This window comes from Tympanuchus pallidicinctus, unplaced genomic scaffold, assembly GCF_026119805.1.
Source record: "Tympanuchus pallidicinctus isolate F22 unplaced genomic scaffold, pur_lepc_1.0 scaffold12, whole genome shotgun sequence".
NCBI lineage: Eukaryota > Metazoa > Chordata > Aves > Galliformes > Phasianidae > Tympanuchus > Tympanuchus pallidicinctus.
The window spans coordinates 18,173,802-18,200,607 of NW_026294637.1; the positions used below are offsets into that span (position 1 = coordinate 18,173,802).

The window sequence follows — 26,806 nt, forward strand, 5'->3', positions numbered from 1 at the left end:
CAGTCTATGTGTTCGGTTTGCTTGGACGGAGAGAGAAAATGGGCATAAAATCTCAACTAAAAAGCTATCAAGTCCTGTATTTGGTTGGACACTCTTGCACTTCAGTGCGTTTGAAGCATTCTGTGATGCTGTGGTGGGAAACACCCTAGAAGCCAGGGCATTTTATGACTGCCTGCGTGAGAAATCATTGATAGTCAGCTGATTTCCACACTTGAGGAATAACCTAAGTAAAACACTGACGTCACTTACTTTAAATACATTGTTATGAAATGCCAAAGTTAATGTTTGAATGCAGTGGTGCTGTCTGGAATTGGGACTCGGTGTTTCCAAACCAATATGCCTGCCTGTGCGTGCTGCAGTGAGCAGTGGCAGTACTGCCAAGGAGCAGCTGATGGGCTGCCTGACAGAGTATGAATTAGATGCTCGTCTGAACGTCACATTACGTACCATGAATATAATTTGGCAGCTGCTGTGGTCTCTTTTCCTTTCTCTCAGATTCCTAATGTTAATTCTCCCTAGAATTGGAATGTCTCCTGTATCCAGCTGGGCTTTTCACTGAGAATCCTTGGGTTTGGCCCCTCTCTTCCTTCTGTTGTGGTGACTTATAAATGGCATTCTAAGAGTGTCTCAGGAAGTTACAGTTTTGGAGAAAAGCAGTGATGACAAGCAGCACATTGCTCTGAATAAGGGAAAACAAGAGCAAATCTGGATGATGTGCCCAAGAGACTTGGGGTAACTGATGCTGAGCAGAAGTGCCTAGTTCTTGGTTGGGGGTTGTGGCTGCTTGGAGAACGACCTTCTCTCTGTCCCAGAAGGTGCCTGGGGTGCTTTCCAGAGCTCTTGGGAACTCTACCTGCCCAGCCCAAATAGAATCAGTGGAATTAATTCCCTCATCACTGTGTTCCGCAGACTTGAAAGTTACCTGTTGCCACGCACCATCACCATCTCCCTCGGGTGGGTAACGGTGCTGGGCACCTGCTGACACCTGGGGCACTTCTCAGCTTACAGCTCAGCTGCAGGGTGAGGCCGCTCAGGTTTCAGAGCCAGGCAGGAGCTGTGGCCTCCATCATAAGCACTGCCATGCCTCAGGGGCAAGGACAGTCCTTTAACTTTGGCATTTCCTGACTTCAGTTTTTGCATGAACCTTGCTTTTTGTGTTTGGTTTAATTGCTTTTCATGCCACAGCACAGGGCTGCTCGATAGCTCCTTTGCTGACATTTCCTCCTTCGCATAATTCAGATGTCTGTTTCTTCGGATGCTGCTGCATAGCAGGAAAAGAAGTCCTGCACCGTGACATCTGTGCGGTGCAGAGGTGGCAGCAGCGGGTGCCCAGCGCAGCTCTGTGCTCACGTGCCTGCAGACCGGGGGCTTTCCTGTCTTCGTGGGCGGAGGGGTGGCTGCAGTCAGCATCTGGCATTCAAATTATGTGCTGCAAGGAGGAACGGGTGGGAGATTGCGCTTGAATTTCTGCCTCACTTCAGAATGAGGGTTTTGGCCTGCGGACCACGTGCCGTTTGTGGAGAGCAGCTAGGTTTGGTACCGTTGGGGCGGGTGGGTGACATGCAGCTTCCAGGGGCTTTTGGTGCTGAGAGCTGCATGACCGTGGCATGCTGAGGCCAGAGGTGCTGGCGTTCACTGCATGCACGTGGGGGCCGTTCGAGCAGGGGACTGCTGATGCATTTTGCTCAGCTTGCAAGTTGCTTGGACTTCCTTTGACAACCAAAGGGAGTAAATAGCTTTTTCTTCCTCTGTGGTATAGCGAGAGCTGCTTATTTTTGATAGACGTAGTGATGTGTGACCTGTAGTGCATCAAACTTGCCTAAAGAAAGTGCTTTTTCTTGTTGTGGTTGGACAAATTAGCCTATAATTAGCCTATAATTAGCAAAGACGCTGTTTTAAAGCGTGTGTTCTGGGGTAAGTAGAAAGTAAAAACTCCTTGGCTACATTCCCCTGCAGGAATGTAAACAGTTTTTACTTGCAAATCCATACTCTGCATACTCCTTAGTCCAAAGCCATAAGGCACCTGGGTTACAATACATGCTTTTCCATTCCTCCCTTTACATTTGCCAGCTTGATGCAAAGATTTTCCATAAATACGTTTCTGCTCTGGCTGTGCAGAAGTTCCATTCACATCCCCACATTCTTTCTAATACTCATTTTTTTTTTTCTTGACTTTCCCTGTTCCTGCTATTACTGTAAGTAATTGAAAGAACAAAATGTTTTAACTGACACAGTTTACCTTGTAACAAGTTAATTTTTGTTTTTGCCTGTTATCTGCACCTTTCTCTCCCACACGTAAAGTTCACCAAGGGAGAAAATGATCAGGCACACAGTGAGGCTGTAGCTATAAACCATACCTAAAGGCAAGCACTGTTGTATCGTAGCAGTAATCAGAGGCCATGGCTTCCACAGGCCTCGGTACGGATTTGTTAGGCGCCGCTTAGGAGCAGAATTCCTCCAGGTTGATGTAAGTAACCTTGGCCAGAGGGTCGTCTTTGCCTCCTGCTTCATTCCATCTCACAGTAACTGCTGCACCTTTATTGGCTTGTTCTGTGGAACAAGATGGGTGCCTCTGTGTGCCACGTCCCTCCCTCCAACACTCCTGTAGTTAATGAAGCGAAAGAGAAGCTTGTTATTCCAAACCTGACGTGCAGGGCTTTCTTTTAATTTGGACAAGCCCATTTAAATTCTAACAAATGTCCTCCTTAAAAACTTGTCAAATTACGGCCCAGTTTCCTCTTCCCAGAAAACAAAATCTTCAGCTGGTTTAAATATGAAACTTCCCTAGCAACCTCTATAGTAGCTCTGGCAAATTGCTTGGCAAGCTGTAGATGTCGTACTGATGCTGGCCCTCTTTACCCGTGCTCAAGCAGGAATTGACCATGGCTCTTTGCTTCAGTAATGCTGCAGCTCATGTTTGGCAAGGTGGGTCCTGGTCTTGTGCCAGAGTGAGAAGTCTTGCAGAGGGCAGCCCTGCACAACCTATGGCCCATTCTCAGCCTGGGGTCTGTTGCAGGCAGTTGGTACGAGAGGGGGCTACAGCTGATCTGTCTGTAGATCATTGTAGAGCTGTAACGTCCAGAAATCTTGCCTGGAAGGCTTGGTTACGCTCTGTACACGATGCACTAAAGATAGTAGCAATTCTTCCAGTTCAGAAATCTGCTCTTTCAGGGCAGCGCTAAGCAGATAATCGCTATACCTACCTTAAGCTTTATTATGTAAACAGTGATCTGTCGGACTCTGCAGATCCCCTCCCCAACTAAAAAGCCACTTCCTGATGAATGAAGGGGGCTTCATTTGGTCAGCTGTGAAATCACCTGGCAGCATTTCAGGAGCCCTGCAGCTGCAGGATGGAATGAAGCAGCACTCTGGAGGCGTGTTTCCATGGCCAAGTGTTTCAAATGCTACTGGGTTAGAGACGTCGGGTTCTAGGGCAGCTCTTCTGGCATAAAGGTTTTGAGTTATATTGATATTTGTCGGTTACTATGACTTCTTTTTTTTTTTTTTCCCCCCTTCAATTGCATCATACCCTTAAAAAATGGTGGTAAGTGAGAGATCTGCATGCTTTGGAGTTTGTTTAATCTCCGCTTCAGTCTATACAGTGCACAAGTCATAATGTTAACACCTTCTTACAACTTCATTCACATTCACAACTAATTTGGATTTCAGTTTGCTGTTCTTAATCTATTTTATTTAACCTGATTTTGTACTTATTCTTCCTGTCGTTCTGTTGCCCCCTGATTTCGCTCAGGTTTCGATCTCTGTCTGTACTGTACTAGGGTTGCTTTCTCAGCAGTGATACGGATGACCGGGGTAGTAACTAATGCATAAATAAGTTTTCCTCGGTCACGTGTAGGAGATAGAAGGGAACGGGGCACGTGGTGGCCTTATACATAACCACAAGTATCCTGATAGACGTTCTGTTGGGTCTTTGTCAGGGAAACGCTTTGCTGGCAGCCTTTATAGGTGTGAATTATTATTTTTTAACACGCCATCTGAAATGCATGTCTAAATATCCTCAGCAAGAAGATCAAACGGTTATTTCATAGCGAGAGAAGACTTGTATCCTAACACTGCAGCTTGCTATCACTGAAGTTCAGTGAGACAAACTCTCAAAGATGTCGCTTAGGCTTGTAGAAAGCTGAGCTGAGGTGTGAAGGCCGGCAGGCAGCGGTGGCGCTCCAGCGTGGGCTGGGGACGAAGGGCTCGCTGTCCGTGCCAGGCTCCCCGCACCGGCTTGAGATCTTTTGTGAACCAAAAGATGCTGGTGGAAGGAGCCTCTAGACTCACTCTGCTGTGCTTTGTGTCCCAGTACCTGATGTGTCTCTGTATATCTCCACTGTATATACAACAGCACATTGATGTCTGGTTGTCCTTACTGGTCCTAGTTCTCTCTGTATCTTGTCCGATAGTGTACTGTTGCTGGTAATGGACCTCTGTGGACACTGGTGTGTCGCTAGTATGTTCTTTTTGGCTGTAAAGCTCTTGGTTTGTGGTTAGTTCCTTATTTTTGTTGAAATATTTTTTCGTTCTGGTCACTGTCCGTGCTAGCAGTGGCTTTGCCTATCCGTTGCCTTGAAGGTACAGGTGGAGTAATGTCCCACTCGACAGACATTACTCCTGGCGTGTGCTCATGCGGATGCCCACACTGTTCAGACTGTAACTTCCATAACTGCTTCATGTGCACCAAGCCCCTTGTGGAATCCTGCTGAGAGTTTCTAAAGGCTTCAGTGAAAAATCCCCCCAGCAGGAGGTGACTGTGGGATGCTAAAACAGCAGGTGGTGAATTGGTGCCCCAAAACATAGTTCTACAGAGCGTTACCCTGACTTTCTGGATTTACTTTGTACTGCTGTTTAAATGCACTTCTGTCTTCTGTACTGCAGACTGGGGGAAAAATAAGGTCTCTTTTAATCTGAAAAATATTTAATTGGCCACGAAAGAGCTAATGCCTAACACTGGCAGACGTTTGTTTGTCCAGTTCTTAAAAGAGAGTGTTTTCCTTTGGCCTCTGACCAGGAGGCTCGGGCAGAACAAGGCTGTCCGTTTCCTCTAGCTGAAGCCTGTGTCTGGAGGTGTCGCAGCACCGGGGTTTGTCCTGGTGGTGAGAGCTGCGCTCCTCAGGCTGCTATCCGAGGGCTGCATTTGCATCCTTAAATCGAGTTCCGAATCTTCAATCTCCTCCTAACCTGGTCTGCTCCAATTAGATGATGAGAAAAGTGGGAAAAGGCTGTGTCATCCATGGTGGAAGATGAGCATGTGGCATATATACCCTGTTGTGTATATGCTGATAATGAGCCGCCTGCAGTTGAAAGATGGCTTAAAAAATGAATCCCAGAAAACAAACAGCAGGATTTTACAACTGAAATGTTGGTTTGTCTTCTCATCTATTTTTATAAGATTGAACCACTGGAACTTGGGGACAAGATGAGTCTGACCATGTTGCAACAATCTGTCCGCTACAGTTGCAGTTCTTCATGACCAGCATTCAAAGTGTTAACTAAAACCATTGAAGCGACATACCAGCCATTAAAACTCGAATCCTGAAAATAACTCCATGAATCTTTGCACTACCGAGCGGAATGGCCTTTAATGCTGTAGATAGATTGGTTTGCTGTTTGCAGTTCAGCTGGCGTGCCGTACAAACACTGACTCTCTCTTCTTTCCCTCCTTTGTCTTCCCCTGGATTGCACCTGAACTCTTGCTGCAGATGATGAACCAGCTGGGCCAATGTAAGTGTGCTTTAAGGGGAAAAGCGTCACTGGGGTTATTCTGCAGGTTGTGGCAGTTTGCAGTGTTTTAAGAGATGTTCTGTGCGATGCTGGAGCTCTAATATGGATCAGTGTGCTCAGTGTATGGTATTGCTGAGTAAAAGCAACGTGATAAAATACGAAAAGCATTCTTTGAAGCCTCCGTGTTGATCTCTGGCCTGCGTTTTGTGCAAGGGATGAAAAGCTGCCAGGGAAAGAGGCACAAAAAAGCCAGCTCAATTGGGCTTGGATCGCTGGTGCTTGGGAATGGTGGCTGCTGGGTTTGTTGTCAGGTAGCACACGGTAAAGGGATCTGCAGTCTGCCAGGTCCTTACTCAGTAAAGCAAATATCATTGAAGGAGTTGGGGTGAAGGAAGGATGAAATGCTGTTTAACTGAATACGTACAGACTTTCCTACATTTTGGTTGGTGTTGGTCAATCTTTATTCTTTTGTGCTTTCTTTCCCCAGGAAAACCAATTCTACAAACAATCATAAAGATAAAAACTTACGCCAGAGAAACACAAATTAAAAATGCTAATCATGTAAGTATGACTTGCACACATCTCAGAAACGCGCAGACTAAAAGTCCTCCTTTTTCTGTCCTGGTTTGGATGTGTAAACTTATTCCATGTGCTAAAGTTACGGCTGCTCAGAGGATGGCATGTGCCTTCCTGGCACGCTTCAGAGCACGGGGGGGTATCGAGGATTTTTCTCATGGGACACGTAGGCAGTTTAATGATTCCTAGCTCCCTAGCTCTACGTAATCGCTACCATCACTAATAAAAAGAACTCCCCTAAGGAAGCTAACCTTGGTCGGAAAGCCTCTATCTCCATTAAGACCGCGTTGGATGTTAAGCGCTTTGTTGACGTACTGTTGTGGCATGCGATGTTGGAAATGCTGTCAGGCATTGACTAGCACCTTTTCTCATTTCTTTTTTAGAGCTTTAAGTTTCTGAGAGACTGATGGCAATATGACCTGCTAAATTTAAGGGTTGGAACTCTTGGTTCTAGAACTCCAGTTCTGTCTGATTTTTTTCCCCTTTTTTTTTTTTTCTTCCTTTTCAAGTGAGCAACAATATGACTGTCTAAAGCATGCCTTATTTAGCCTCTCCTGCAAGGATGACCTAGTCAGATAAACTTTAATACTGCTTCAGTGTAGAAGGTGTAAACTATTTTGGGCTTGATGTGCTGTGAATGTTGCTTTTTTTTTTCTCCTTACTATATTTAAACATTAGAAGTAGTAAGTCGGATCACGCATGCGCCATTTTTTACTTACCGTAGCTGTTAAATTGGCAAAGCTCAAAAACGCACTGCTGCCATCTAGTGATACTTTTTGTAAAGTACGGCGAGACTTACAAATATATACAGTATATATTTATATTTGGGGGGAGGAGAAAAACCAAAATCCAGTAATCGTGTTTCATTTTGAAGCTGCTGATGTTCATTCCTTACTGTATGTCTGGTAGATGAGAGGGTGATGCTGTTCTGGTGCGTAGGGAAGGAATTCTAAGTTGAAATATATCTTAAGGGCTTAACCTATAGAGACTTGGGTGTCCTGCGGTCAGACGTCAGAAGCCGGAGCAGTTCAGCAAGGTGGTGGTGAAATGCAGTTGAAACAAAAACAGAACTTCAGTTTATAAATATATATATATGATTGCTTTTTAAGTGATTTTTTTTTTTTTTTTTTTTTGTTAACTCATGTAAATTCTCAAATCCTTTTGCACTGATGTGTTCAACATATTCTTGTACATTCAATTCAGGCAGACTTTTATAATTTTTTTTTGTTTAAATGAAACGTTACAGCATGGTGATATTCTATGCAACTAGTTATCTTTAGTTTGACACTGTAATTTCTCATGATTTAAAGATTGTAGAAATAGACCTAACAGGGTTCTCATGATGTGCGTAACTGTAGATGCATGAACTTGTGTTCTGTGTATTTGTTGAAGTGCAATGATGTATAAAAAAAAAAAAAAAGTGGATTCACCTGTTTTTAAAAATAAAACACTGACAAAAATGTGTGAGACTTCCAAATATTTAATGGCATTGAAGCTGTGTACCTCGGAGCGGGCGTCACACGTGGCTCAGCCTTCCGTCAGTCTTTTCAGCTCCTTCTCCACGTCCTCCACGAACGCTGGGAAGTGTTGGTCCATCAGGCATAAGCGGATGAAGGGTCCCAGCTCTTGCGCGCTCCACGCTGAATGCCGGTACAGCAGGGGCAGCTCAGACTTGTGGTTCAGCACAGACTGCAAAGGAACGACAGCGCTGTTGCACTGATCTCGTACACACAAGGTAGCGCCACGTGGGTTTTGTAATGATGCAGCTACGTCAAGTTTTTCCTTCGGCATTTAATAAAGATGCATCTGCCTTGTTATTACACCGTTTGAATGCTTTCAGTCCTGTATGGCTCGTGTATGGAACGCCTCTCTCCTATCGAACTTCAATTCCAACAGAGCTGCCTGTGCAGGAGTTGCCTCAGAAATGTCAGTTTCCTGGATAACGTGGTGCAGCGACTGCATTCTGTGCGAGAGAAAAGGATCCTGTGCAAAGGGCGTGCACTGCTGTGAGGCACCCAGAGGGGCAGCTGGAGGCAAAGGTGAGTGGTCACCGTGTCATGGAGGGATCTGCCTTTGGGTTGACGTGCTTCAGATGCCCAGCGTGGCCTCTTTGGAAGCTCTGACCAGCAGTGGGGCTGAAGCATGCCACCTCCTTCGGGCAGCTCAGGAGTGCCGTTAGCTCCTCCAGCTCCTACTGCTTGAACGTGGAACAGTGCAAGGGCAGGCAGACTGTGCATGCTGACACGTGGAGTACAGCTGTATCTGTGTGCACTGAAAAAGACCCTCCTATTCTTAGTAATGGCAGTGGTTCACACAGAAGTCTTGCTGTTGTCCTGGTGGTGTTTTTAAAAATGTTTTTAAAAAAACAATGCTGGAGAGAATACCTGAGACCAGAGCTCCCTGCTACCTTCTGGGAGTGGTAGGAATGAAGAAATGCAGCTCCAGAGTGTTCCAGAGCAGCAGCAGGATGGGTTATGTCTCCAAAGCTGAACTGGGGGAAGAAACCCTGAACAAGCTTTGTAATTTGTGGGAAATCCCAGCTCACAGCACAGCTGCAGTAAGCTGAATAAAAGAGTGTGAGGGCAAGTAGTAGATGATGTGTAGAACCGTATCAGAGCCTTGGTGGAAGGGAATTTGCCAGTAACTCAAGGGAGAGAAGGATTACAGCATGTGGCAAATGAAAGCCTCGCTAGCAGAAAGCTGTGCTCAAGCAGGGATAATGCACCCACCTTACACAGGGACTGAAGAATGGCAGTTTTCAGTTTTGTTGCTATAGACAGTAGCCCTGATTGCATCCTGATGTGTAATGAAGACTCTTAGCAGATGTTTACAGCATGAGACAGCTTTCTCTGCACCTGAGTTTCACTTACAGGATCTAACTTATATATATTTTTTCCTTTTTACCTGTGCCAGCTGCATTGTAGATCTTCTTTCTCCAAAGTTTGTGCAGGAATCTGGCAGAGGCTCATCTGGCTAGAAAACATCAAATGCAGAAAATTGCTTGTTACCAAGAAGAGTGTGAGCATGTGCAGGAAGGGAAGTGGTTCCATTTGGAGATATAAAAGGAAGAGTGGGCTCAGCTGAGCAGTAAAAAGGCATCTCTTCTATGGAACCTGAAAGCACATCTGTTAAATTCTTTAAAAATGAAAGACAAGGAATAATGGGCCTGCAGTTAAACTGTCACAGCTAAACCAAGTAGCTTAAACTACTTGCTGGAAGTAACTTCAAAGAAATAGCATGAACGCTCCCCAGGAGCATGCTCTTTAACTTCCCATGGGTTACATTGCTGAAAAGAGGGTTCAGGGTGGCAGTACAGTTTTGGAGTGAGGTTTTCAGTCACTTCTGAGTGATGCTTTTAGATGACTGCTGGTGTTCAACTCTTTGCCATTAAATATTTCATTTAGCTTCTGTTATTTCACTCATTTCCTGACGAGTTAAAATCCAAAGCACAGACAAATCAGCAATATGTTCAACACCTCTAATTTTCTCTATCAAATATTGTTGTCACTGTCCAGCAATATAGGGCTTCTCAAAAATGGTGTAGCTGAAAACTTTGTTGTTCCCATTGCTGTTCTTGATATATTATCACACACCCGAGAGGCTTTCTGGCTAAGTTAGCTACAGCAATGCTTTTCAGAGTTGGTGAATGAGATCCTCTGAATACCCAGGAGTGTATATTTAGGAATTAGTCATCCTCAGCAGCACTATCTGCCTCCTTCAGTCACCTTAATTCTTTGCCGTGGGGAGGGCAAACATTCTTTTCCTACCCTGAAATCACTTTTAAGTGTGTCAGGGTAGCTAAAATGGATACGATGACCATATTTACAGTTAATAAAACTGCAGAGAAGGAGTGGGTAAACACAAAAAGGGGAACTTAAGTCACGGTTACTTAAAGTTCTCATAAGCAGTACAATTCAGTTGAGAAGCTGCAAGGTGGTTCCCAACTTGAGGAGCTAGAAGCAATTGTTCAGCATTGTTCTGTTAGCCTTTTTCAGGCAGGTTAAGAAAGCAGGAATATGATAGCCAGCTTCTGTCGCTGCCTCCCAGAACGGCTCTACTTACTGCACGTAGCACTGATGTACTTTGTTCAGTATCCTCCACTTGGCTGCGACTGTAACAGAGGTTCTGGCTTAGTTCATCAGCTTCGTGAACCGGCACAAACTCTGCGAGTTTCTGAACGCAGCTGCAGCAGTGTTCCAGCATCTGCTCTTCTGAATCTCCCCCAAACTGAACTCGAAACATGCGGCATTCGTTCTGCTGAAAAATCAGGGAGAAATTAATTTGACTGCTCAGCCATCCACTCAACATGTTTTGATTTAATTAAGCCCCTATTAGATATAGTTAGATAGAAGCTGATTAATTCTTGGATCGCTGCTCCATCTTAAAGACAAAGAAACAAGTTTTCCCTGCTGTATTTTTATTATCTCAGCAGCTGAATGAGAATATAATCCCCAGTCTGAAGTCCAGCAAAAATAAATAAGAGAAAATGGCAAGCAAACAGGGTCACCTGTCACCTAATTAAAGGTCTGTCCAAGTGAACGTGCATTGCCATTGTTTGTACTGTGACTGCAGCGAGACTGAAGTTCTTATTGTTGCTGGAAATAATATTGTGTAAGGGTGCACCAGCACTGACCAGTTACTGGTGACAGAAAATGAGATGATTCTAAAGCAAGCACATCTGGTATCTAGTATAAGCAAAGAGTTCTGGGAACAGTATTGTTAAGGTTTATGTCTCTGTCTGCCTCAGACCCAGCCTTACCCACCCAGCAAGCCCGTGCACAGCTAAATGAACAAATTCAGTGTAGCTTTCCAGCTGAGTGCTGTTCTTCGAACCAAGTTAATGCAGATAAGGAGTGAGAGACACTGAAATGCTTCAGCAGAAGTACTGCGCAAATGGAAAGTTCCTCTGTAACCTCACTCTGAAATCAGCCCTTGTAAACTCCTGTGCTGAGGAGCAGCCTTAGCCTGCTGCTGTGGCAGTGATGCTGACTGACATTCAGAGTGGCTCGGTGCAGCTGTCCTTCACACAAGATGGCAGACGTACACAGATGCAGTCTTCCTGTTTAGTAAAGTGGAGAACTGCATCAAGTAGTACAAACAAAGCAGCTGAGCAAAACTGATCCCCAGTGTAAGCTGTCATGCTGAACAGTAGTATTTTTTTAAATACATGCACAGCCTGTCAGGCACAGTAACAGTCCGAATCACTTTCAGCTGATGTAAGGCTGATAGATACTAAATGCTCTTGTTTGCTGGTTGTATTTCTAGGACCTAGTTTGATCTTGAAATTGCAAATATAAAACACAGCTAAGGTAGCAGGAAAAGGGTGGGCTTTCTCTGGACTTAAGACAGCTTAGGTGAGCCTTCAGCTTTCCTCAGATTTCAAGTTACATTTCATTAATGAAGGAGTCATCTGAGTCGAGAAAACGTAACTGAGAACTGAGCTGTGGATATATGCCAGGAAGGTCAGTTCTCATTAACGTGAGAAAACGGCAGCTTGCATCTTAATTTGAATTATTTTTGGAGACTTTAAAAGAAGGCCTTTGTCAGTTGCCTCTACAGCCCCCTGGTTATAAGCAGAAGACTGTGAACTTCACATTTTTTTCCCCTTCATTTCCATGGATGTGTGCTTCTGATGGGTACGGTTTCATAATTGCGTATGTATGTGAATACATGTGTGTTCCACAGAATGAGGTTCCCAGCAGTAGGTCTGAGCTTCAGTGCTGATCCATGACAGGTAATTTCTTTGCATACCTTGAAGGTCTGTATGTTCAGTTTCTCAGAGTAGAGCTTAGAATGCAGTCGGCCAGGTGAGAGCCCTACTAGAAAAGTGTTTGCTAAGAAGCACACGGGTTTCACTGAGAACACAGCATTAATGGCTGTGAAAAGCCAATGTGTTAACGTTCAGTTTCTTCTGAAGTGCATAATCCCAGCAATTACCCTCTGCAGGTTTTTTTTTGGAGATGGAATGCTCTGCAACTGCAAAGCTGTAACGTGCAGCAAAGAAAGCATGTACAGAAAATAATGGAAAGCACTAAAATGAATTCGCACTGAAATAGAGGAGCACAAGGTGAGACAGAAATAATAATGCAATATTTGGCTGCACATGACCCACAGTTGTTTTGTGCCCTCAAATAGAGGAGGTGGTGTTTTTGCTTTCACTGTTTCAGTGCCTTCTGCTTCCTCTTGTACATTTTTTGTCCTTATTTAGGTCTTCCAGGGCTGAGACAACCCTCTGCACAGTGCGGCAGCCCTCCTGTATTTGCATTACTTGTTTTTTTTTAACATGCTTTTGAACAATAGCACAGAACCTGTGTGCACTGACAGCATTTATGGGTTTGTTTCAGCTCTAATTTAGGATACAAACGTGAGAAACTGCATGACAGGACCACTGCAATACCATTAAGTCCACTTTAAGTCATGAGAATTTATGGTAAGTGAACATTCAGATGCAGCACATTCATTTAAGACAGCGTTAATATTCCTCGTTTCCTGAAAGCTTTCCCTTGGAGCTTTGTTAAAGCCTCACAATCACAGCGTTGTTGGCTTTGTTTCTTGTGAGATGCAGTGGAGTCCCTTAATGCTGGCTGAGGAGGTGATTCTGTTAGCTGTGAAGGAAATTGGTCATCGTCTGATTCACCAGAGCTAATTACTCTGCGACAGCTCAACAGTCTTCTGTGATGCTCTACATTTCATAACAATAATCTGACAAAAATCAGACAGCAAAGGTGTTTTGGGTACAGGCAAACATAACCCATGAATTTAAAACAGCTGAAGATACCTATTTTTGCATTTCCCAGTGCCACCACTTGTCTGGGCTCATTCTGAAACAGGGAGAGTCCCTGTATTTGCACAGTGTTGTCATTCCTCACACCTGCATTTAGCTTGAAGTTAGCAAGGCATCCCTCTCTGCGAAACAATACCATTTGGTTTGTAAACAGAGAACAGCTGTGCATCTGTCCGAGAAGATACCAGGTAAAAGATCCAAAGAGAAGAGGACTTTCTACAGTTCTCACCTATCCTGGATATTGCTGTGTGCAATTACAATAACCTACTGCACGCCTCCTGCAAGAGTCAGGGGGAAAGCCAGAACAACTTAGAGCACTTGAGATGTTTTCATGCCTTAATAGTGCTGTGAGTGCTTCCTAGAGTTCATGGTGGTCTCTAGCAGCCACTGAATGTGGGGTTCTTTCCAAAACTTCCTTTCCTAACCTAAAGGTGAATTCCCTCATCAAGTAAAGAGAGTTAAATTGGAAGCAGCTGTTTAGGCTGAAACAACAAAGAGCAGAATGTATCAGGGGAGAAAGAATGAGGTATTCTCACTGTGAGACAGGTTTGGTTTCTGAAAGAGCTCCTGGAAAGGCTCTACAACCAGGAAAACAGAGATTTATACACAAGTAATGACATGACACTTGTTATCAACTTCAAGTCTGACCAACCCCTTTTCATGAAGAAGACAGAGTAATGCAGGTCCCTTCCAATCGCTTCCACACCAGCTGTGTGAGTGACCAGACTGGCACTGCTATCTGTAGCCAGAAAAAGGCTCAATCACTTGTTTGGGTATATTCATGTGCCACAGAGACGCGTGGCTGACAGGCAGCAGGATTCTGTATGTGCAGAGATTGCTTTTATCTTTTTAACTGTTAGCAGCGCAGCTTTCCCAGCATCGGCTGCTTCAGGCTTTGATGTTCAGGCTGGCAAATGGAATCCCAAAGAAATATTGGCCTAGCTGTCTTAGCAGCTAACTCTGAGGAGGCTGAAAGCCTCAAGGAGCAGCAGATACAAAAGACACAAACTCAATTCAATCCAGGTTTGTTTCATACCTGAAGTAAAACAAATAAGAGCAAAGAAAAAAATACCAGCACCCTTAATTTATATACACAGTTTATGTGACCTTAAAGTTTCTGGTTTAATTTATCCAGTATTAAAAAACATCAGCTAGCCAGAACTGATAGAAATACTGCATTGTAACTCCCTACCTTTGACTGAGCATGGAGCAGCAGGCAGTCTGCTCGTCTTGCTATCCTCAGCCACTTCTGGGAGTCAATTAATGAGAAGCCCTCCTGAAAGAAAGCAGAGCACAAACTACTTGCACAGCAAACTTACAGTACTCCAAACTACACGCTCACATGATGTGATATAATTTAAACCCTAACGAAGATGACTGTTGTCTCAGTACGGGCATTTTTGTATCTACCAAACAACTGCCAATAAGTAATGTTTACCACGCTGAACTAAATTGGAATTGGTAGCTCCAGTAACAACTGTCAGAGCACATTCTAATTTCCATATATATTTAGTATGCGCGTTATGAAAGTGACCTTGAGATGCACAATGAGCCAGCCAGAGCAGAATTTCCACCTCTCCTCCCAAAGCCTGTGAAGTTGCTGGAGAAGGCAGCAGAGGGCAGGCGATCCCGACTAATGGGACCTCGTGCATTTCGCCGAGGGCCAGGCAGGCACTTCTGCAGTTGGAATCCAGGTAAACAAGCAGCAGCCTGGATAACTTGGTATTTATATACTCCAGTTCTGACCATCTCTTTAAATGTGACGGACTGCTCAGCAGCACAAGGAACTTATTTCCCCCCTTTCAGGCTGCTGTTTCATACTCAGAGGAATATCCATACCTTCTCAGAACACGCGGGTCCGTTCAGAGCTGCGCATTCTGATTAAGCAGCCGGGCTGAGTCCTGGGCAACCAAACCCCCCAGGAAATAATGCGAGTTGGAGCAGGACTGCTTCCTACCCACAGCCAGGGCTGCTGGAGAAGCAGTTCTGGCACCACCTTTCACTAGGCCATTTTCTTCAACTCGTGGCCCCTCCTGCTTACTCCATCCATTTCAGCCGCTTACCGCTCGGGCTGCACACGATCTGTTTGTTCACACGTGGCTGTTCTCACAGTAAGCCTATTTTTATAGCATTCTTCCTTTCTCTGTAAGACGTCGGTAGAACAAATCTTAAAATAATCCCCATTTTCACAGAGATCATAAAAGGCAGCGAATGTTTAACTTTCCTACCAGTTACTTCACTGATGTTTCCCAGGTTGTCTTTTGCTTATATACCTGTTTCTGAGGTAAAGCAAGCTGGAGAAATAGATAGCAGTTAGCATTATTTTTGTGCACCTAATTATTCAACTCCAAACCCCAAATTTAATTAACCGAAATTGAATTTTCTTCAAGTTTAATTAACTAAATGAAGAACAAAACAGAAAGAGCTTCCTTTCCTCTTGTACATCTGGATGACTGTATATTGCAAAGCAGAAAAAAACCTAAAAATAGTGAAAGCAAATAGGAAAATTTGGTGCGTGACTTGAGCAGTACAACAGAGCTGGTTTGGTGCAAAAGGAGAGGGGATGTTTTGGAGAAACTCAGTGTCACAGAACTACTCAGACTGGACTCCACCATTAAATCCCTCACGTCGGTAACTGGATCAGCTTTAAATCTGCTCTCGCCACGTGCACAGAGAAACAAATGGTACCAGCAGCTCCGTGCTGCCATCCCCGTGCTGCTGTGCACACACAGATCCAAGCAGCTGTGGTCACGTTTCCCTCAGGCAGGCCACACCAATACCTGCTTTGCATTCAGAGCGGAGCACGGCTGAGCAGCACTGGGCGCGAGCAAAGACAGATGGCAGTAGGAGATTAATTGGGAACCGAGACAGAAAGGCGACGTAAAATTGGGCAGGAACAAAAGACCTCAGTTTGCAGTCTGAAGATACAAGTGGCAGTAATTTCCTAAGTTTGATGATTAGTTTTCAATCGTGCACATCCTCCTTAATGCCATTCTCCAGGGTCACGCTTGTGCGAACACTGCATTCAAGGGAAACAATTTCACACATCTGTGACAAAAGTCCTTCTGAGGGAGGACCCTGAGAAAAAATAAATGACAGCAGAAAACAAAGCAAGACGCTTCCCATGTATTTTAGGAACAGGACAAGACGTGACCACATCACCCAAGAGGCAGAGAAGCCAATAATGCTATTCCAGATTGACACCCACGTAGTCCTGTCATTAATTGGGAACGACTTTTGTTCTGGTTTTACATTTCAGCATTCAAAAAGTGGCTGGATAATGAGGCCCTTGTTCTGTGGTGCAAGGTATTGCTTATTGTTACAAATCTTCCTTTATTCTGTCATCTAGAAAGTGCTAAGCAACATATGAACACAGCTAACACAGAAAACTGCTTATTCTTTATTTTTTTCATTAATGACTATGAAATAAATCTTGAATTCCATCCTAAGGCCAGTAGGTGTGAAAATTAATCTCTGAAAGTAATTCAGTTCAAACCCTCACTATTATGTTAAGACGAACACATGCAGAAGGAGAATCACAGAATCTGAAGATGCCTTCCTTCCTTCCTTCTGTATCTGTCTCAGCAATCTAAATACTGCCACAGCATCTCTGGGGAGCTCCATGCATAGCAGAAGCCATGTGCTTCGCAGGCTGTGTGTAACACAGGTCTTAGTTGGTGTAAGCATCAGCTGGCTCAGCCACATCTTCAGAATATAGAACAGGAATTGGAAAGGAGAAAAGGCCAAAAAGTCACGGCAGACAGACTGCAAGCTAAGGAGGAATAAAAGGATGTTAAGCTCTGTTATCTCTCTGCATGCAATTTCTTCATCCCCAGTCCCTTAGAAGCCTGATTTTAAATGCTGGTGTTAAGCTCTGATTCTGGAGAGCTGATCAGAGGGTTTTCTTGACAGAGCAGGAAAGCCAAAGCAAATACCAACTGCAGGACACACCTGAGGCAACCGTGCACGGGGCACTCAGTGACAACTGTCCTTTGCCAAGGCGCTGGGTGCAGGAGCTCCCACTGCCAGGCATTCGCTTTCTACAGAGCTCCCACAGACACACACCTACTGTAGCCCCCCGAAGGAGCAAACAACAAAACTAAAACCCCTGATTCAGGACAAGTCTGGATATGTTTTTAAGTTAGAACTTGAAAAAACATGTATTTTTTAAGCTACAATTTTAAACAATGACAGCTGACCCAGAAAGGTGAACAGTTTGCCCACAAGATGAGCTGGCTGAGGCTCCTGAAGGCATCCCATCAGTAAGTCAAATCAAGAAATTTCTTCTTTAAGCCCTGATACAAAATACAAACTTTGTTAAATCAGTACTTTATCTTAAACTCTAATTATTTCATCAATATGTATCGCTGCTGTAGTTCAGTTTAGTAGAATGAAGGGCAAAAGAATAGTACAGATCAGAACCCCTTACAACTAATTATTGCTGCTGGTCATCACTGTACAACAGGAATGTGTCAATACAGCAGATATATGTGGGGAAACTAATGTACAGAGACATTCAGCTTATCCAAACTGAACATGTCAACAGGACACACTGAAACAAACTAAAATTTAAGTTTGGGACTCAGTTTCAGGCGTTCCAAAGAGAAAACATCCAAAGAACATCAGAACGGCTGCTGAACACTTGCCTAATTCATGAGGTTAGAATCTACTGCACCTAGGAACTGTTCAGTTACTGGAAGTCAGGAGCAGACCAGGAGGGCTCTAAGGATGCTTGACTTACAGTTCCAAAGATCAGGTCGCAAATCAATTACTCTGATTCATTTTATTCTATTAAATAAGCCCTCGTCACAGTTTCAATTTGTTTAACTTGTAGGGTACTAAGGATTCTAGCACTGGAATTAATTGCATCCAATAAAACACTGAAGTAAAATGTTCATGATGTGTGATTTGAAGGAAGGACAGGAAATAAAGTATACAACTGTGCAGCGTACAGCGAACACGATGTGTCCTCAGAGCACGGCCAGAAACTGCTGGAGAGGCTGTGGAGGTATTCCTGTTAAAATTCCATTACCTACAGGGTGCAGGAATGAGATTTTCCTACCCTAAGATACGCCATCTGTTAGGCAACACTGCAAAAACAGGTCCTGTAAGCATGTTATGCAATTTAATTCCAAATGAAACACTGAAAATCACGAACAAGACCCCCTTTGATGTACATTAGATGTGATGGATTTGTATCTTCCAGGCTCTGAAGTTCCATTTACCCTCCTCTTCATCCCATCTGGTTGCTCACAGGTAGTCATTTCTGGATGTGTCATTACAGAATGTTTAAAACGGCCTTGAAAGCATTCCCATTCCTTAGGAGTTTACTCATACAAGTAAATAATTTGGTTTCTTTGGGCAACTGCTGGAAACGCTGGACTTGCACACAATCACTTCTTCCAGCAGCACGGACTTGCTTTCATCAGCAGTTCTGGAGCGTTTTCAGGTACTGAAATCATGTCAAAACAACAGCACCTCACCACGCAGCAGTGCTCAGCACGAGGCGCGCACTCCTCTGCCTGCTCTGAAAGTGCTCAGCCTCAGTGCCCACACTGCAGGGCTCTCTCTGGCAAGAACACAGTATTTCAGATTTCATTAGTGAAAAGGCTGACAGAAAAGAACTCACTGAATACCTCACTATGTTGTGACTCATCAAAATAATTCTGTAGGGCTATTGTATGTATTGAAGTTGTTAGATGTGAGCATTCTGTAACTGTTTTATAAACCTTACAGACAGATCACAGAGTCACCTGGCTCTACGTAGCTACTTCTTTTTAAGAAAAGATTCCTCAACACTCCTGCTTTAAGAAAACAGCAAGGACTGCAAGGCAAGCATTTAAGAGAAAATACGTTGATACAAAGTCAGGAATGCCTGAGTGTTCTTCCCCAAATGCATCAGCTTAATTCAGCCGTTAATGAAACACACATTCCCATTTCTGAACTGTTTTTCACCTCAGTTGTGTGCAAATGGAGATGCACTGAAAGTTTTCCATAAATGGACCCGAGCAGCACCAAGTCCAACCACCACTGACAGTTACTGCAGAATGAAAAAGAGCATTTCTCTATGAAATACGAAGTCTGAAATTAACACTTCTCAGCATGAAACCAATTATGTTTTTTTTCTAGACTTTTAAAAAGATCCACCCACAATCTTACTAGCATCACCGAGAACTCGCTGGCAGCTAAAAAGGTTCATTTTGGCTTTTATAAAACACACACACCACTGAAGAACAGATGTACTCTGACTTTTCCTAAAGAAAACAGAAGGCACAAAACAAAATAATATGAAGCCGTTACCACACCAATTTTAGCATGTTCCAATTTCACACTAGAAGAGGTGAGAATACATCATACTACAGTACTGCCCATTTAAAAATATTCAGTTAATCACCTTTGTGATAAATGTTGGATAAAAACTGGATTGAAGGGTGACCTCGCTGTGCTTCCTCACAAGGGGGCTGGAGGGGTGGCCCTACTCTCCTCTCTCTGGTGTCCACCAACAGAACCTAAGGGAACACACAGCTGCACTGCGGGAGGATGAGGCTGGCTGTCAGGAAACGGTTCTTCACCAGGGATAGTTGGGCTCCGGAACGAGCAGTGGGCACAGCACCAAGCTGCTGCAATTCAAGAAGCACGTGGACCAGTCTCAGACATGTGGTCTGATTTTTGGGTGGCCCTGAGCGGAGCCAGGGCTTGGACTTGACGATCCTTACGGGTCCCTTCCAACTCAGGATATCCTATGATTCTTTTTTAATCTATTACTTAGGTTCATGTTGAAACTCTTGGAGTTGGGCAAGGTTTCATTTACTGCTGCAATCAGAATAAATAAATAAATTGGGAACGTTTACCATGGAATGAATTCTTGCATTTAGATAAGGATTCCTTCCATTCTTGGATTTCCACTGCAGGAAAAGAAAATGCCTTTGTAATCCAGCCACAGAAATCTTACAGAAACACAAAATAGTTATTTAAGCTGAGAAGGAAATGGTCTGTGTGACAACAGAACTACGGCCAGAATAACTTCAACTTCTGTGTGACAACAGAACTACGGCCAGAATAACTTCCTTCGGTCGCCTTTGCAACAAGCAGTGGCCGAGACGAAGCACCGTGCTCGAGGAGCCACTTGTCAGTGTCAGGTGGCAGTTCCCATAATCAGATGTTGTGTGACTGCTTAATGCTGCCCAACGACAAACAATCCACTCCTGAGAAACGCTGTGCAGTCTTAAAAAAGGTGGCTCATCTGTCAACAGCAAAGGCCTCAGAACAGCCCAAGGAGAGGGAAAACTGGAGAACAGCGCTTGCTGCAGGTTGGTGGCTGGTTCATTTGGGTTTTAGCACACTACAGCAGACTTCTGCTATTCAAATCAGTGTAAAACATCCAGTGGTTCTTGAGCTAAATGTCACATCTCTAGTGCATGTTAAGCCTTGTTTACGCAAGGAACACCATTCTTATGAGGAGATCTTTTCTACCATTCCTTAAAACCTGTAAAGTGCAAAGAGCCTACATGGTGCACCCCAAAGTCAGTAAGGTCACCTTCAGTCTTCTCCGGGGTGTTGCAGAAAGTGGGACTGCTGTGACTGCCCTGCTTGGTCACCTCACATCATGGACAACATACTTTTCTGCAACAGTGTTTGGAAACGCTTACACACAGATCTTGTGCCTCCTATCAAAGGATCAGAGGTAAAGCTACAGTAACCATTATCCAGTTCCCTCAAAATCAGGAGCCTGTAGTACATCAAAAGGCCTGAAAAGCAGGGATTAGAAAATGGATCAGAAGATTCAATATCAACTTTTAAAGGACGTAGTTACCACACAGCAAGAAACTATTCTTTAGGGGAAATGGTTTCAAAATAAAAGAGGAGAGATTTAGATTGGATATAAGAGAAAGTTGGTTTTTTTACACTAAGGGCACAGGTTGCCCAGAGAGGTGGTGGTGCCCCACCCCTGCAAACACCAGGTCAGGCTGGGGGCTCTGAGCACCTGATGTGCTGTGGGGGTCCCTGTGCATTGCAGGAGGCTGGACTGGACCTTTATTGGTGCCTTCCAACTCAAACAATTCTGTAATTTACATCGGAGGGAATTTCGGCGCAAGCAAGGCGGCGTATTTGTGTTGCAGAACACCTCGTCCTTGAAAAGGAAATACTCAGCAGCCCATGGGAGCAAGTAGAAATGAACACACATCTTAAAAACCTGAGCTGTGTACTTCCCACAATTGCAGAGCTCTGTCAAACTTGATGTGTTCTCTCTGGAGCAAAACTTGTGAATTTCACATTATCCCACGTGACAAAATGTCCATTATAATGGACCCCCAGTGAGAAGATGTGGTCTGTGACAGATTCAAGGGAGAGCTGTGTATTTAGTCATGCAAAGCCTGTTTATAATATTGTGACAGGTTTCTGGCAACTGGGAGCTGGAGACCACAGGGAGATAGCACCAGTGAGATTCACCACTTCTACAGTCTGCTTATTTCTGCAGCAACAACACAGATTGCATGACATGGCAGTTGTCTTGTGACACGGCATCGCGACAAGGTCTTTGCCACCAGTGGCCTCTGCAGTTCCAGTTTGAGTGATACTGAAATGACACAGAATTTCTGGTGTCCCTGTGAGCTACTTGAACAAAACTGTTCAGAGATTCTGTAATGGCCACACATACTGTGATATCAGTGCTGATATCTGGCCAACAGCATTGCTGCCTGTGCCGTTTCAGCACAATACCTGCGCATCATTCTGGTTGATGATATTAACTGCTATCATCATTAAAAAAAAATATCATACAAACAGATTCCACAGCCTGTTCTTCAAAGCCTCAAAGGATACCTGTGGATTGGGATTGTCCTAAGCACAAGAATTTTATCAAAGCACATCAGTCTTGCATGGCACTGAGGAAAGGGACATCCTTCTGGGAAGGCATGTGCTTAAGGAACAAGTCCAAGCAGCCAGATGTGCTGGACCAAATCACTTGTGAACTGAAAACCCAACAGAGTGCTGTAGATGCCCACCTGTGTTCAGAAATAGCTGACTGGATAGCTGCTTGGTTTTTCAGCAAGTTGTATTTGCCGAAGAGGAAACTTTGGGAGGACTACTCCAATGTGGGCTCTTTCAGAGAGAGATGAGTAGTCATAGGGCAAGTTGTAGCAATGCAATTCACAATGCAATTAGTTCTGTATGCACAGAATATCTACAGCATGACCTCAATTACGTGTACTAGGAGATGTGCACCCAAAGGAATGCGCAGTCAGGTTTTTAAATGCATACATTACCAATTTGGTACACTGTCTATGCCAGGTGTAGTCGTCAAAGCACTACAGCTCTTGTCCATGTTGTTCCCCTCTTTCATTAGTTTCTAAAGCAGTCTTTCAGCTAGCTTTTAATGGTTGTTTCAAGGGTACAAAGCAATACAAGCCTGCTAGTCAGTACGCAGGGTACTAGAATGATACCAGTCCCAGGTGAGGGGCATTCTGCACTGACTCATTCCCCACAGAATTTGGCAGTTCTTATTTAATTGCTTCTGTATTAACTATCTGTGCATTCAATTACTCCAACTCCTTTTCTTATTCATTGTTTATTATATCCCTAGATATTATAGATATTGTATCCCTAGATATCCTAGAATATCCCAAGTTGGAAGGGACCCGTAAGAATCAATGAGTCCAACTACTGGCTCCACACAACTTCAACACTCAAAATAGGCTATAATATCTTCCATCTTTCATTTTTACCTCGTCCAAAAACATTCAACGTGTCCTTCCTAACTGTATATACCCACCACGTCTGGCACAAAGGGCATCCAGACACCTCCCTGTTAGCTCACTCATCACCTATTTGACACACTTAACACACCTAAAAGTAAAGGATATCTTGAATTTTTAAACTGATTCTTAAAATCTGGAATGTCTACATGGGACTCTCCCTCTGTGCTTTTATTCTTTAAGCATAAGACTTCTTAAGAGGCACAGCAAAAACTAATGTTTAACTTTACACATACCCACTTACATGTTCTATTTAAAAATATATATATTTAGCAGTGCAGCATTTTCTGTTGGTTTGTCATAACCTGCTAGCATTTTTATCAGCCAATTCCTACTTGCTGTCATCACTGAATACTGATGTTCAAAGTGGATACCACCTTCCAGGACAGGCTTCTCTGCTGCAGGGAATGGAGTAATCTCAGCATCAAACCAATTCCTTCTAGGTGAGGTGTTTAATGATATCTTCACCGTTAGCAAACAGCCCTACTGAAGCACAATCTACAGCAGAATCAATTGACACAATCTGAAGTTGTTATTTGGCCTCCAAGAGCGTAAGAGAGATGTTAGGCTACCCAGCATCAAAACCAACCAGACAAAAACATGCCACGTGATAAACCAACTGATCAGCACCAAAATACTAACAGGCGACTGGCAAGAAACTGGCTGGACCACACAGCAAACCTTCCAAGAAGTTACATTTTTATCCATTTCTAAAGGCCATATTCTGTTTTTCTTAGGCTGAGGAATTATGTTGGACAAAAATTAGTAATAGCATCTATCAAACTCTGCTGCACTGTTGTCTTAAACTAGATTTGCAGAAACACAGGAGAAATGCTGTTCCTCTGTATGAAATAATACTTTGTGTTGCTCTAAATGAAAAGACTGAATACTATGTGGTACCTTCCACACATACAATAAAATTAGCAGTTTCACAGGGAGAGAGAACATGAAACAGATGGGAAAAATAAGCCATTATTAATGCTAACAAAGGAGAAACGTTCTTTATACACAAGAAACTGAACAACTTACCAGCACTGTTCTTCCTTGGGAAATAAAGAAATGGCCAGAAACAACAATGGTAAGGATAAGATGACCAGTCTCCTCGTTTGATTCAAAAACCTTTAGAAAGATTCACAAAGTAAAGACACAGCCTTTCGAGTGCAGAACAAGACTCTCCCAAGTGCAAAAGGAAAGGGTGCAAGGAGTCAGGGGCAGGTGAGAGACCTGGGACTGCTGAGCTCGGAGGAGGCTGGAGGGGGGTCTGATCAGTGCTTAGCCATACCTACAGGGCGGCAGTCAAGTGGACGGGGCCAGGCTTTGTGATGGTGTGCAATGGCAGGACGAGGGGCAGCGGGCACTGACTGGAAGCTTCATATGAACATAAAATTCTTAGTGGGTGACACAGGCTGCCCACACAGCTGGATCTCCTTCCCTGGAGGTGTCCAAAACCCACCCGGACCCCTGTGTAACACACTGCAGTGAACCCGCTTTAGCGGGGGTTGGACTGGGTGATGTGTCTCAGGCTCGCAACAGGTGCCCGCAATCCCCCTGCTGTCGCTGTTTTACGCCCAGCTGCCCTCAGAACCCCTCAGGACCGGCAGCACGGACACTGCGCACGCTCCACGCCGTCACCTTCCAGGAGTGGCCGCCTCCCTCCCCGTCCTCGCTGTCCGTCGGGGACAGGAAGCGGCCGTAGCGCTTCAGGGGCCAGGTGGTGGCGCTGGCGAGCAGGGAGGTGCCGCCCGCGCCGCTCGGCCGCTCGGGCGTTCCGGGGGAGGCTTGGTCCGCCTGGGAGCGGCCGCGCGAACGACCCCTGCGCGTAGCCATGTTGCGTGAGGGAGAGCAGGAGGCGGGCGGGGAGTCAGGCGCTGGGCGGGAAGCAGGAGCCAATAGGAGGGAAGAAGGAGCGCGCGAGTGGTTCTCTTCACCAATCAGCGAGCAGCGCAGAATCGAGAGCCAATCCGGCAGCGTGCCCGGGCTCGTGCAGGTCTCTGCAAAGCGGGGGGACTGGAGCCGTGGTGCTGCTGTTCTTCAGTGCTGTGTCCCCGTCTTGTGGGGTTTGGTGCCTCCTTTTGAGAGCACTAGTTTTCTGAGTGCAGTCTGCTGCCTATCGCCCTGTCTCCTAATAGCTAATTACACACCAGATTGCAGTCATATCCATGCATATATGGTGCAGTGGAGCTCTCTGGTTGTGCCGAGGGAGAGAAGCGCAGCCTGAGGGGTGTGTGCAGCCGCCATTTTGTGGGCTGAGGGACTGCTGGGGCTGCGCGGTGTGGACATGGCGGCTGTGGAGCTGCCTGCAGCCCACTGAGCTCAGTGCAATGTGTGGAAGCCGACCGCAGTATCAGCACCCGTCTTCCTTCCAGGTGAACTCTGTTCTCGACTCCTCGTAATGGTTTTCCTAAGTTTTAGGGTGCCTTTTTCAGTCCTTGGTTCAGCAAGGTGTTGAGTTTGGCTTGCAGTGCTTCTGTGGTACTGAGGATCTGTGCTAAATGTCACAGCAGCTCGTCTTTTTCAGTTGCCCTGGTGTGGAGCCCCCAGTACAAGAAAGACAGAGAGCTGGTGGGGAGGGTCCAGAGGAGAGCCACAAAGATGATCGGGGGACTGGAGCACCTCCCCTACGAAGACAGGCTGGGGAGCTGGGCTTGTTCAGCCTGGAGAAAAGAAGGCTGCAGGGTGACCTCAGTGCAGCCTTCAGTACCTAAAGGGAGCCTATGAACAGGAGGGGAATTAACTCTTTGAAATGGTAGATAACAGCAGGACAAGGGGAAATGGTCTGAAGTTGAGGGAGGGGAGATTGAGGTTGGATGTCAGGGGAAGTTCTTTGCTATGAGAGGGGGAGGTGCTGGAACAGCTGCCCAGAGAGGCTGTGATGCCCCGTCCATCCCTGGAGGTGTTCAAGGCCAGGTTGGATGGGGCCCTGGGCAGCCTGGGCTGCTGTGAAATGTGGAGGTTGGTGGCCCTGGATGTGGCAGGGGGTTGGAGATTTGTGATCCTCAAGGTCCCTTCCAACCCTGGCTGTTCTGATTCTGTGTTTGTCCAGCTGGCTGGGTATGCTGCAGCTGTGCCTCTTTCCCACTTTGCTGCCTGTTACAGGTTGCTCCTCAGCTACCTGATGTTACATTTTACTGAGGGGAATGACTGTGGTGCAGTGATTCATGGCAAGGCTGCACTTATGTATTCCATTTATAGCTCACATCTTGGTTCATTAACAGTGAAAATAAATGCTGTTTATGCGAGGCAGGGTCACTGTGGAGCATGAAGGAGCCTGGAAGCTGTATGTGGGAGTCCATGCTGACCTGTACTGATGTGGGGATGCCACTTCACCGCTGTTAAACTATATTTGCATGTTTGAGGGTGCTAAGCTAATAGCATTAATCCCAGGTCTGAGCATTGCCTGCTGCCAGCACCATGTGCTCAACCAAGATGAGGTTAGGCTAACTAGTTGTCCTTCGGCTACATTAAATGGAACACAAGTAGTAAAGGTGTATTATTTTGTTGTTTATGTGGGATATGTTTTATATTTATTTTTTCTTTCTGTGGTTTGCCCTCGTGTTGCTGGTTTGGCTGATGTGAATAAGGTGAAAATAGCATGAGTAACTGCTGCCTCAAAACAAAACCTCTGGTGACAGGAGTGACCTGTTGGTCACACTGAGATGCTTCTGTCTGTTAGTAAATACAGATTGGCAGTTCTGTCATCCAGCAGTTCTGGGTTTTGCCTGAGGTCGCAACCCAGAAGCCAGGTTACCATTTGAGGCACCTTTCGTAGTAAATGATGTTGCTGCATTTTCAAAAGGGAGGTATTCATCAGAAAATTTTGCAGGTAGGGAAACGCAGTCGTTCCAGGACTTGACAGGGCCACCTAGAAAGCTCAGCCATGGAGCAGGGAACACAGCATGGGCCTCCTGGTTGCTTTCTCCAATCACTGCTTCTCTGAGAGGATTTCTCAGATTGTGCTTAT

The 26,806-nt window shown here is 45.0% G+C and overlaps 2 protein-coding genes across 4 annotated transcripts in view; one reads left to right on the top strand and one right to left on the bottom strand.

The window, feature by feature from the left end:
* Positions 1–8,126, top strand: part of NPTN (neuroplastin) — a 47,205-nt gene extending 39,079 nt beyond the window's left edge. For 2 of the 3 annotated variants that reach the window (XM_052672257.1, XM_052672259.1), the window contains exons 6-8: positions 5,709–5,730; positions 6,218–6,291; positions 6,690–8,126. In XM_052672257.1, coding sequence (XP_052528217.1) covers positions 5,709–5,730; positions 6,218–6,278 — 83 coding nt within the window. In that variant the 3' untranslated portion in view covers positions 6,279–6,291; positions 6,690–8,126. The remainder of the gene's footprint in view (positions 1–5,708; positions 5,731–6,217; positions 6,292–6,689) is intronic. The other variant, XM_052672258.1, reaches the window with a different exon arrangement.
* REC114 (REC114 meiotic recombination protein) lies at positions 7,655–24,682 on the bottom strand. Its single transcript, XM_052672260.1, has 6 exons — positions 24,478–24,682; positions 23,875–23,964; positions 14,283–14,366; positions 10,369–10,563; positions 9,211–9,279; positions 7,655–7,995 (listed from the first exon to the last, which is right to left on the bottom strand). Exons 1-6 carry the CDS (start codon positions 24,670–24,672, stop codon positions 7,834–7,836), a joined length of 795 nt encoding a protein of 264 aa, XP_052528220.1. The 5' UTR covers positions 24,673–24,682; the 3' UTR covers positions 7,655–7,833.
* Between the last annotated feature and the right edge of the window lie 2,124 nt (positions 24,683–26,806).